The sequence below is a fragment of the Gopherus flavomarginatus genome, chromosome 10, assembly GCF_025201925.1.
Source record: "Gopherus flavomarginatus isolate rGopFla2 chromosome 10, rGopFla2.mat.asm, whole genome shotgun sequence".
Lineage (NCBI taxonomy): Eukaryota > Metazoa > Chordata > Testudines > Testudinidae > Gopherus > Gopherus flavomarginatus.
In genome coordinates, this window is record NC_066626.1 from 78,353,403 (window position 1) to 78,365,974 (window position 12,572).

Sequence of the window (12,572 nt, forward strand, 5' to 3'; positions counted from 1 at the left end):
TGCATTTAAAGAAAGGACACACAGTAGCAAGCGAAGCTCAGTGGTGGAAATTCTTTGCCACTTTTCATTTCTTCTCTCCACTTGCTTGCTTGGCTATGATCAGTCACAATTTGTGTCTTAATGTTTGTTTTCCCCTTCCTGTTGTTTTGCAGACAGTCCTACCCCTTTCATGATGGTTTCACATTCAGAATATGATGTTGGCCAGCCCAGAAACTGAAACTTGCTTGGGGACGATAGGCTTGAAGTATTATGCAGCATAGCATGCTGGGAATTTGTTCTTTATCCCAGAGGTGGGCTATGACTCAGGGCTTAGCTCTATTCATCTTCGTGCCTGTTTTTGTTTCAGGATGAATCTCATTTCCTAAAAAACACAAAAACTGCGCGATGCCAAGCTGCAATGCCTCTTCTTAAGGTGTGTATTCTGTATGCCAAGCTCTTGTCAATTTATTACAAGCAATAAGTTGGGGCTCTTAAGTACTGCTATACTCCTTCCCTGGCTTTGTGCTAGTGCCCTATGTCCCAACACTGCTTGCTTCCCATCTGTTTGTGCAACTGGTGTTTGGAGCAACCGAAGCTCCATTGCTGGTAGAATTTATATAATTGAATGCAGGAGTGGCAGGAACTGACTGGTACAGCCCCGGTTTTTGCTAAACAGGTACATTTGTTCAGAAAGGTTTAATAGATTCATAGAATATCAGGGTTGGAAGGGACCTCGGGGTCATCTAGTCCAACCTCCTGCTCAGAGCAGAACCAGTCCCCAGACAGGGCAGGGGATAGCTCAGTGGTTTGAGCATTGACCTGCTAAACCCAGGGTTATGAGTTCAGTCCTTGAGGGGCCTACTTAGGGATCTGGGCCAAAAACAGTGCTTGGTCCTGCTAGTGAAGGCAGCAGGCTGGACTCAGTGACCCTCAGGGTCCCTTCCAGTTCTAGGAGATAGGATATCTCCATTATTTAAAAAAACAAAACAAAGAACACATTTTTGCCCCAGATCCCTAAGTGGCCCCCTCAAGGATTAAACTCACAACCCTGGGTTTAGCAGGCCAATGCTCAAACCACTAAGCTATCCATCCCCTGGGAGAACAGCTACAGTATATAATACAGATAGATACGTGCACACACCAGATTTTCATTATAAAGCCTTTTAACTACTTCTTCAGGTTTTCCTAACATACCAGGTATGTAGAACCAAATCTACACTCAGTGTTGAATTCCTGGCACCTGATGTCTCATCACTGACCAGCCACTGTGCCAGTGGAACAAAGGCACTTCAGAATCTGCAGTAGAGAAGGGGCTGGATATCTTTCCTAGGCACAGTAGCTGGCAGTAGTTGAATTCATCTGTGGGGACAGGAGACCTACGCTGCTTTTTTCTGATGGTAGTGTTGACTAACCTTGTATTCTGGAGATTTGTAATGACATGTTCACGCGCTGAAGGTTTTTTCTTGTTTTTCTAATTATGCTGTTCTCCATGAAAATGTAGATTGAAAAAAGGTCAAAATCCTGTTTTCCACTGGTTTTGAGACTTCAATTGGAGGTTGAGCACATGGTGCAACTTTCTGTGCAAATTACAATAAGTGAACCAGGGCACTTTTCCTGTTGTAGCACTTTTATGTAATGGACAACACCAACTTGTGTGTGCACACCCTTCCCCTATGCTGGCTGGAGCATCAGACTTGCTCGACTGAGTGTGTGAGAGAGAATGCACACCTGATTCTCTTACGACAAAAGGAGAGTCTCCTTTAGCTCAAGAGACAGCTGTGCTCAACCTTTAGCTGTGCTGTTGGATGGATTCAAGTTCTGTCACGGCTTACAATTATGAAGTCCTGGGTGGACTGCAGATGTGTTATGATTTCACCAGATGGCTCAGATCCCAGAGAAGTGTGGTCTTTCCTATTTTGAACTGTGTGAGGATCAGCTTTCAAAACTTATTTGCGGGATGCATGATACAAGGTAAAGAACCAAAGATGGGCCACTTTAAAAGGAGACCAATGTCCTTTATTAACATATTTAGAGCTTACAGTTTTACACTGATAAATCACTGATCACACATAAGGGAGAGCTGATATTTCCAAAACTGAATTTCAGTCCTTTTGAAGATACACTGATTTTCGTAGTGTTCAGCTTTCAACTGAAAATGGTAATAAGCAAGGAAATGGAGGCCAAAATATGTAAAACAACTCTATATCTGATGGCCAGGTGAATGCCATTTTGATCGTTTCAAATCCTGCTGCTCTAATCTTTTGATTTATGGTGCAAATATTAAATATTTTCTCACTTGAATAAAAAAGTGAAGTTGTCTATAGTTAAATGTTAACCTTTTTGCAGCTGTAATCCTAATATGCATCAAATAAGCACCAAAATAGCTAAAACCTCAGGATTCTAAATATTTAAAGTGCGTTTTGTTTGTTGGATAAAAGGGTTAGATAAATACACATTTATTATTTATCTTAAAATGTTTTTGAGACCTGAGGTGAGGGTCTGACTTCTGTTCCTGCCTGTTTACACCATGTAAAAGGATCAGAGCAGTATGAAGTGGTCTGGTGCAGGAACTGCAGAGGAAGGGTCCTAACACAGTCTCACAAGCCCTGGTGTAGGGACGTACCCGTGAGGGAGTTGAATGTGGGAACACTGTGTATTGCAGCCCTGCTGCTGACACAGTGCTGTGGAGATAATGGGAAGCCCTGGGAGGCTGCTATAGTTTAGAGAGGCCCCTAGAGCGTCTGAAGCCATTGTGTGCTTGTAAGTTTTGTTGCATTAACTGTGTGTGTGTGTAAACCAACTTGAGGGTTGAGTGGACATACCTGTACTAGCTCTGATTTTGTTGCTAAAAATAGTTAGTGGCCAATGGTGGGAGGGGCTCGCCATCCTGAGCACCTTTCTGTAATCTTGGATGGGCATGTGCTCAAGAGAGCTAGCCCATCTCACCACTCTGTTTTTAGCCCACTGGTACAGAGCTAGCACAGGTATGTCTCAAGCTGGGAATCATCCTCACTCCCACTCTAAGTGTAGACAACCCCCGAGTTATGCTGTGGGCCTCTCTAGCCCCCTCAGGGTCGGGAGTGCCTAAATCTGACTTTGCTCCCTTGGCTGTGAGTTCTGCACTGTGCTTCTTGGAGAGGCAGCACAGAATCTCATTCTGGGCGTTTAAGCCACTTTCTCGAATAACAAGTAGATGGACGTCTTCCAAAGCATGAATGCTTAGATTTCAGCTGACTTATAGGAGAGGAAAAAACCTCCAAGAAATGTGATCTCTGCTTCTTATTTGCTATAAATATTTATATGCCCATAACTGCTGTGGCCAGATTTAAATTGAAATGTTACTGAGGCTGATAGCATCCCTTCCATGGGTATTTAATAGGTCCTTTTTAGCGTACTAGAATCTGGTGCTGTAGCTTCCATATTACAGTGGCCAGTAAAATTTAGAAATTGTTACGGTGGTTTAGACGAAACTGCACAATAATCAGATTAAATCAATAAAGAAGATTTAAGTTTAGTATGAATTTGAAAATTACCTTGCTGGCAACAGGGCTAAATATCTGTTTCTGAAATACTTTGCTGTGGATTTGTTTTAATCTTTAATATCTTGAGGTCGTTGATCATTTTTCAACATAAAGTGGTATTTTTACCATATAACTCATCATTTTCTGCTCTGGCGTAAATGTTGCCATGGAGCTGGCACAGGACAGTGATGTATCGAGTTTTCCACTCTACCCAGGTATAAAACATGTGACTGAAATCTCACTGTCGTGGGTTGGTAGAAATAATGATTCATATAAACAACTACGTGTCTTGGTCTTCTGTATTGTACACCAGAATCCTATAAGACAGATTTTGCTGCTTCTCTGTCAAGTGCCAGGGATGGGTAGGGAACAGTTTAATTCCCCACAGTTTGGCTGGAGAAAGTGGGGCTCCTGAGGCCGGGCACACTGCGTTTTGACTTAGTACTTTAAGCAAATGTGATACATAGAATCACAGAATCGTAGGACTGGAAGGGACCTCAAGAGGTCATCTCGTCCAGTTCCCTGCACGCATGGCAGACTATATATTATCTAGACCATCCCTGGCAGGTGTTTGTCTAACCTCTCAAAAATCTCCAGTGATGGAAATTCCACAGCCTCCCTAGGCAATGTATTCCAGTGCTTAACCACCCTGACAGTTAGGAAGTTTTTCCTAATGTCCAACTTATACCGCCCTTGCTTCAGTTTAAGCCCATTGCTTCTTGTCCTATCCTCAGAGGTTAAGGAGAACAATTTACCTTCCTCCTCATCCTCCTCCTTCTTCTAACAACTTTTTATGGACTTGAAAACTGTTATCATGTCCTCTGTCTTCTCTTTTCCAGACTAAATAAACCCAATTTTTTCAATCTTCCTAATAGGTCATGTTTTTCTAATCATTTTTGTTGCTCTTCTCTGGACTCTCTCCAATTTGGCTACATATTTCCTGAAATGTGGCACCCAGAACTGGACACACTACTCCAGTTGAGGCCGAATCAGTGCAGAGTAGAGTGAAAGAATTACTTCTTGTGTCTTGCTTACAGCATTCCTCTTAATACATCCCAGAATGATATTTGCTTTTTTTTGCAACAATTTTACACTGTTGACTCATATTTAGCTTGTGATCCAGTATGACCCCTAGATCTCTTTCTGCAGTATTCCTTCTTAAGCAGTCATTTCCCATTTTGTATGTGTGCATATAATTGTTCCTTCCTAAATGGAGTATGTTACATTTGTTCTTACTGAATTTCATCCTATGTACTTCAGACTATTTTTCCAGTTTGTCCAGATCATTTTGAGTTTTAATCCTATCCTCCAAAGCACTTGCAACCCCTCCCAGCGTGGTATCATCCGCAAACTTTATAAGTGTACTCTAGTCTATGCCATTGTCTAAATCATTGATTGAATAGAACCAGACCCAGAACTGATACCTGCAGGACCCCACTCGTTATGCCCTTCCAGCTTGACTGTCAATCACTCATAACTACTCTTGGGGAACAAATTGTCAACCAGGTATGCACCCACCTTATAGTAGCTTCATCTAGCTTGCATTTCCCTAGTTTGTTTATGAGAAGGTCATGCAATGCAGTATCAAAAGTTGTTAGTAAAGTCAACATATACCACAGGTAATGCTTCCCCCCAAATCCACAAGGTTTGTTACCCTGTCAAAGAAAGCTGTTAGGTTGGTTTGATGTGATTTGTTCTTGACAAATCCATGCTGACTGTAACTTTTCACCTTATGATCTTCTAGATGTTTGCAAATTGATTGATTGCTTTATTATTTGCTCCATTATCTTTCCAGGTACTGAAGTTAAGCTGACTGGTCTGTAATGCCCCAGGTTGACCTTATCTCCTTTTTATAGATTGGCACTATATTTGCCCTTTTCCAGTCCTCTGGAATCTCTCCCGTCTTCCATGACTTCTCAAAGATAATCGCTAATGTCTCAGATACCTCCTCAATCAGCTCCTTGAGTATTCTAGGATGCATTTCATCAGGCCCTGGTGACTTGAAGACATGTAATTTGTCTAAGTAATTTTTAACTTGTTCTTTTCCTATTTTAGCCTCTAATCCTAGCTCATTTTCACTGTCATTCACTGTATTAGACATCCAGTTGCTACTAACCTTTTTGGTGAAATCTGAAACAAAAAAGTCATATAGCACTTATGCCGTTTCCACATTTTCTGTTATGTTCCTTCCCCCCACTCCTTTGAGTAACGGGCCTCCCCTGTCCTTTCTTGTCTTCTTGCTTAGCATGTTTTCTTGTTACCCTTTGTCTCTAGCTAGTGTGACAGACCCAGGCCAGTAGAGTACAGGAGTCTGGTAGAGGGCAAATATACTGGTCACTGGATGAGTAGTTTTCTGCTCCCTGAGTGACCAGAGCAGGGGCTACACTAGAGTAATCAGCAACCTGCTAGAACCAATTAAGGCAGACAGGCTGATTAGAACACGTGCAGCCAATCAAGGCAGGCTAATCAGGGCACCTGGGTTTAAAAAAAGGAGCTCACTCCAGTCAGGCCGGAGGGAGCCAGAGGAAAGGAAGTGCGTGTGAGGAGCTGGGAGCAAGAGGTGCAAGAAGCTGAGAGGGTGTGGGTGTGGGTGTGCTGCTGGAGGATTGAGGAGTACAAGTGTTATCAGACACCAGGAGGAAGGTCCTGTGGTGAGGATAAAGATGATGTTTGGAGGAGGCCATGGGGAAGTAGCCCAGGGAGTTGTAGCTGTCATGCAGCTGTTACAGAAGGCACTATAGACAGCTGCAATCCACAGGGCCCTGGGCTGGAACCCGGAGTAGAGGGCGGGCCCGGGTTCCCTCCAAACCTCCCAACTCCTGATCAGACACAGGAGGAGTTGACCCAGACTGTGGGGAAGATCACTGAGGTGAGCAAATCTGCCAGTAAGCGCAGGACCCACTAAGGTAGAGGAGGAACTTTGTCACACTAGGGTAATCTCATTTTGTGCCTTGGCCTTTCTAATTTTTTCCCCGCATTCTTGTGTTGTTTGTTTCTATTCATCCTTTGTAATTTGACCTAGTTTGCACTTTTTGTACGACTCTCTTTTGAGGATCAGATCATTGAAGATCTCCTGGTTAAGCCGGGGGGGCGAGGGGGGTCTCTTGCCATACTTCCTGTCTTTCCTACACAGTGGATAGTTTGCTCTTGTGCCCTTAATAATGTCTCTTTGAAAAACTGCCTGCTCTCTTGAACTGGTTTTCCCCTTAGACTTGCTTCCCATGGGATCAGAGAAGATTAGGATTGGAGGAGACCTCAGGAGGTCATCTAGTGCAACCCCCTGCTCAAAGCAGGACCAACTCCAACTAAATCATACCAGCCAGGGATTTGTCAAGCTGGGCCTTAAAAACCTCTAAGGAAGGAGATTCCACCACCTCCCTAGGTAACCCATTCCAGTGTTTCACCACCCTCCTAGTGAAATATTTTTTTCCTAATATCCAAACTAAACCTCCCCCACTGCAACTTGAGACCATTGCTCCTTGTTCTGTCATCTGCCATCACTGAGAACAACCTAGCTCCATCCTCTTTGGAACCCCCCTTCCGGTAGTTGAAGGCTGCTATCAAATCCACGCTCCCCCTTCTCTTCTGCAGACTAAATAAGCCCAGTTCCCGCAGCCTCTCCTCATAAGTCATGTGCTCCAGCCCTCTAATCATTTTTTTTGCCCTCCGCTGGACTCTCTCCAATTTGTCTACATCCTTTCTGTATTGGGGGGTCCAAAATTGGATGCAGTACTCCAGATGTGGCCTCACCAGTGCCAAATAGAGGGGAATAATCACTTCCCTCAATCTGCTGGTAGTGCTCTTACTAATGCAGCCCAATATGCCGTTAGCCTCCTTGGCAACAAGGGCACACTGTTGACTCATATCCAGCTTCTCGTCCACTGTAATCCCCAGGTCCTTTTCTGCAGAACTGCTGCTTAGCCAGTCAGTTCCCAGCCCATAGCAGTGCATGGGATTCTTTCGTCCTAAGTGAAGGACTCTGCACTTGTCCTTGTTGAACGTCATCAGATTTCTTTTAGTCCAATCCTCCAATTTGTCTAGGTCACTCTGGACCCTATACCTCTCTTCCCAGCTTAGTATCATCCGCGAACTTGCTGAGGGTGCAGTCCATTCCATCATCCAGATCATTAATGAAGATGTTGAAGAAAACCGGCCCCAGGACCGACCTTTGGGGCACTCCGCTTGATACTGGCTGCCAACTAGACATTGAGCTCTTGATCACCCGTTGAGCCCAACAATCCAGCCAGCTTTCTATCCACCTTATAGTCCATTCGTCCAATCCATACTACTTTAACTTGCTGACAAGAATACTGTGGAGGACCGTATCAAAAGCCTTGATAAAGTCAAGGTTTATCACGTCCACTGCTTTCTCCATATCCACAGAGCCAGTTATCTCATCATAGAAGGCAATCAGGTTGGTTAGGCATGACTTGCCCTTGGTGAGTCCATGTTGGCTGTTCCTGATCACCTTCCTCTCCTCCAAGTGTTTCAAAATGGTTTCTTCGAGGACGTGCTCCATGATTTTTCCAGGGACTGAGGTGAGGCTGACAAGTCTGTAGTTGCGTGGATTCTCCTCCTTCCCTTTTTCAAAGATGAGCACTATATTTGCCTTTTTCCAATTGTCTTACCTACCAACTCTCTGAGTTTGCTAAAGTCAGCCTTCTTGAAATCCATTATCTTTATTGTGCTGTTTTCCCTTTTACCATTCCTTAGACTCATGAGCTCTCTCATTTTGTGATCACTTTCACCTAAGCTGCCTTCCACTTTCAAATTCTCAACCAGTTCCTCCCTATTTGTCAAAATCAAATCTAGAACAGCCTCTCCTCTAGTAGCTTTTTCCATCTTCTGAAATAAAAAATTGGCTCCAATACATTCCAAGTATCAGGGGGTAGCCGCATTAGTCTGTATCCACAAAAACCACAAGGAGTTCCGTGGCTTCTTAAAGACTAACAGATTTATTTAGGCATAAGCTTTTGTGGGTAAAAAAAACCCACTTCTTGAGATGCATGGAGTAAAAACTACAGCTGCGGGCATTATATAATGACACATGAAGAGAAGGGAGTTACCTCACAAGTGGAAAACCAGTGTTGACAGGGCCAATTCGATCAGCGTGGATGTAGTCCACTCCCAATAATAGATGAGGAGGTGTCCATTCCAGGAGAGGCAAAGCTGCTTTTGTAAGGAGCCAGCCACTCCCAGTCCCTGTTCAAGTCCAAATTAATGATGTTAAATTTGCAAATGAATTTTGGTTCTGTTGTTTCTCTTTGAAGTCAGTTTCTGAAGTTTTTTTTGTTCATGTATAGCTACTTTTAAATCTGTTCTAGAAGGTCCAGGAAAATTGAAGTGTTCTCCTACTGGCTTTTGTGTGTTACTATTCCTGATGTCCGATTTGTGTCCATTTATTCTTTTACCTAAGGACTGTCCGGTCTGACCAATGTACATGGCAGAGGGGCATTGCTGGCACATGATGGCATATATAACATTAGTAGACATGCAGGTGAATGAGCTTCTGATGGTATGGGTGATGTGGTTGGGTTCTCTGTCTGTATCCACAGAAACAACAAGTTCAGTGGCACCTTAAAGACTAACAGATTTACATTACATTCCAAGAACTTGTTGGGTCATCTGTGTTCTGCTGTGTTATTTTCCCACAAATGTCTGGGTAGTTGGCGTTCCCTATCACCATGAAGTTCTGTGCTTTGGATGATTTTGTTAGTTGTTTAAAAAACGTCATCCACCTCTTCTTCCTGGTTCGGTGGCCTGTAGTAGACCCCTGTCATGACATCATCCCTGTTTTTTAACCCCTTTTATCCTTTCCCAGAGACTTTCAACAAGTTAGTCTCCTATTTCCATCTCAACCTCAGTCCAAGCGTATACATTTTTAATATATAAGGCAACACCTCTTCCCTTTTTTTCCCTGCCTGTCCTTCCTGAGCAAGCTGTACCCTTCTATACCAATATTCCAGTCATGTCTATTATCCTATCAAGTCATCTGGGATGCCAACTATATCACAGTTGTGTTTATTAACTAGAATTTCAATTTATTCCTGCTTATTCCCTATACTTCTCGCATTGGTATACAGACATCTAAGATCCTGATACGATTTCCCCTCTGTTCTCTTGTCTCTCCCTTATCCCTGCTATAACATGCTATCCAATAAGTTGAATTAACAACAAGACAATCGGGGCCTGATTTTTTGTTTTCAGTTCCCAGCCTCTACATGTGCACGTGCAACTCTGCACTTGTGATAGACTTGAACTCCTGCATGTGGAAGCAGTTAGTAGGGTCTGGGCACAGCTGCTGTGTCCCCCTTCCAGGTTATGGAGGCTGAGTTGAACCCCCACTAATTAATCTCTTGGCATGTGAACTTTAAACTAGGAAGTTGGGGGAGATGGTTGGAGATGTTCGGGAGATCTCCACGCCGGAATATAACCTGGAGAGGGAAGTAAACAAAGTGAGCGGGGATACCCTTGCGGCCCCAAGATTTGATCCAAGGAGGAATAGTGGAGTAGAAACCAGAGTAACAGGTGATGCTGGTGGTAGAAAGTTTGTGCACGACGGGAGAAAGAATGTCACTGACACCAAACGCCGAAAATTAAAAGGTCTGTACACTAATGCAAGGAGCCTAGGTAACAAGATGGAGGAACTGGAGTTACTAGTGCAGGAAGTGAAGCTGGATATTATAGGGATTACCGAAACCTGGTGGAATAGTACTCATGACTGGAGCACGGGTATTGAAGGCTATGTGCTGTTTAGAAAAGACGGGAAGAAAGGCAAAGGTGGTGGAGTAGCCTTGTACATCAATGATGAAATTAACTGTAGCGAAATAAGAAGCGATGGAATGGATAAGACAGAGTCTGGCTGGGCAAAAATCACACTGGGTAAAAAAGCAACTAGAGCTTCCCCCGAGATAGTGCTTGGGGTGTGCTACAGACCGCCGGGATCGGATTGGGATATGGATAGAGACCTCTTTAATGTCTTTAATGAAGTAAACACAAAGGGGAAATGTGTGATTATGGAGGACTTCAACTTCCCGGATATAGACTGGAGGACGAGTACTTGCAAGAATAATAGGGGTCAGATTTTTCTGGATGTGATAGCGGATGGATTTCTTCATCAAGTAGTTGAAGCACCTACAAGAGGGAATGCCATTTTAGATTTGGTGTTGGTGAGCAGTGAGGACCTCATAGAAGAAATGGTGGTAGGGGACAACCTTGGTTCGAGTGATCATGAGCTGATACAGTTCAAACTAGATGGAAGGATAAACAAATGTAGATCTGGGATTAGAGTTTTTGACTTCTCGAGGGCTAATTTTAATGAGTTAAGGAAATTAGTTAGGGAAGTGGATTGGACGGAGGAATTAGTGGATTTAAATGCGGAGGAGGCCTGGAATTACTTTAAATCACAGCTGCAGAGACTGTCGGAAGCCTGCATCCCGAGAAAGGGGAAAAAAACCATGGGCAGGAGTTGTAGGCCAAACTGGATGAGCAAGCAACTCAGAGAGGGGATTACACAAAAGCAGAAAGCTTACAGGGATTGGAAGAAAGGCAGGATCAGTAAGGAAAGCTACCTTGCTGAGGTCAGAACATGTAGGGATAAAGTGAGGAAGGCTAAAAGCCACATTGAACTGGAACTTGCAAAGGGAATCAAAACCAATAGTAAAAGGTTCTACAGCCACATAAATAAGAAGAAAACAAAGAAAGAAGAAGAGGGGCCGCTATACACTGAGGATGGAATGGAGGTTAAGGATAACCTAGGCATGGCCCAACATCTAAACAAGTACTTTGCCTCAGTTTTTAATAAGACTAGTGAGGAACCTTGCGATGATGGAGGCATGATAAACGGGAATGTGGATATGGAAGTGGATATTACCGCAACTGAGGTAGAGGCCGTACTTGAACAGCTCGATGGGACGAAGTCGGAGGGCCCGGACAATCTCCATCCGAGGATATTAAAGGAACTGGCGCGTGAAATTGCGAGCCCGTTAGCGAGAATTTTTAAGCAATCGACGAACTCGGGGGTTGTGCCATATGACTGGAGGATTGCTAATGTAGTTCCTATTTTTAAGAGAGGGAATAAGAGTGATCCGGGTAATTATAGGCCTGTTAGCTTGACATCTGTAGTATGTAAGGTCTTGGAAAAAATTTTAAGGGGGAAAGTAGTTAAGGACATAGAGGTCAATGGTAATTGTAACGAATTGCAACACGGATTTACTAAAGGTAGATCGTGCCAAAACAATCTGATCTCCTTCTTTGAGAAGGTGACGGATTACTTAGATAAAGGAAATGCGGTAGATATAATTTACCTAGATTTCAGTAAGGCGTTCGACACGGTTCCGCACAGGGAGCTGTTAGTTAAATTGGAAAAGATGGGAGTGAATATGAAAGTTGTAAGGTGGATAAGGAACTGGTTAAAGGGGAGACTCCAGAGGGTCGTATTGAAAGGTGAGCTGTCAGGCTGGAAGGAGGTCACCAGTGGAGTCCCTCAAGGATCGGTTTTGGGACCGATCTTATTTAACCTTTTTATTACTGACCTTGGCACAAAGAGCGGGAATGTGCTAATAAAGTTTGCGGATGACACGAAGCTGGGGGGTATTGCTAACACGGAGAAGGACAGGGATACTATTCAGGAAGATCTGAACCACCTTGTGAACTGGAGTAATAGAAATAGGATGAAATACAATAGTGAAAAGTGCAAGGTCATGCATTTAGGAATTAATAATAAGAATTTTGGATATACGTTGGGGGCGCATCAGTTGGAAGCGACGGAGGAGGAGAAGGACCTTGGGGTACTGGTTGATAACAGGATGACTATGAGTCGCCAATGTGATACGGCTGTTAAAAAAGCAAATGCAATTTTGGGATGCATCAGGCGGGGTATTTCCTGCAAGGATAAGGATGTGTTAGTACCGTTATATAAGGCGTTGGTGAGACCCCATCTGGAATACTATGTGCAGTTCTGGTGTCCCATGTTCAAGAAGGATGAATTCAAACTGGAACAGGTTCAGAGACGGGCTACAAGGATGATCCGAGGAATGGAAAAACTGCCTTATGAAAGGAGACTCAAAGAGC

General features: G+C 43.6%; 1 protein-coding gene across 2 annotated transcripts in view; it reads left to right on the forward strand.

Annotated features, from left to right (window-relative positions):
- Window positions 1-12,572, forward strand: part of SMARCAL1 (SWI/SNF related, matrix associated, actin dependent regulator of chromatin, subfamily a like 1) — a 72,466-nt gene that overhangs the window by 22,985 nt on the left and 36,909 nt on the right. For both annotated transcript variants that reach the window (XM_050917006.1, XM_050917008.1), the window contains exon 9: window positions 347-412. In XM_050917006.1, coding sequence (XP_050772963.1) covers window positions 347-412 — 66 coding nt within the window. The remainder of the gene's footprint in view (window positions 1-346; window positions 413-12,572) is intronic.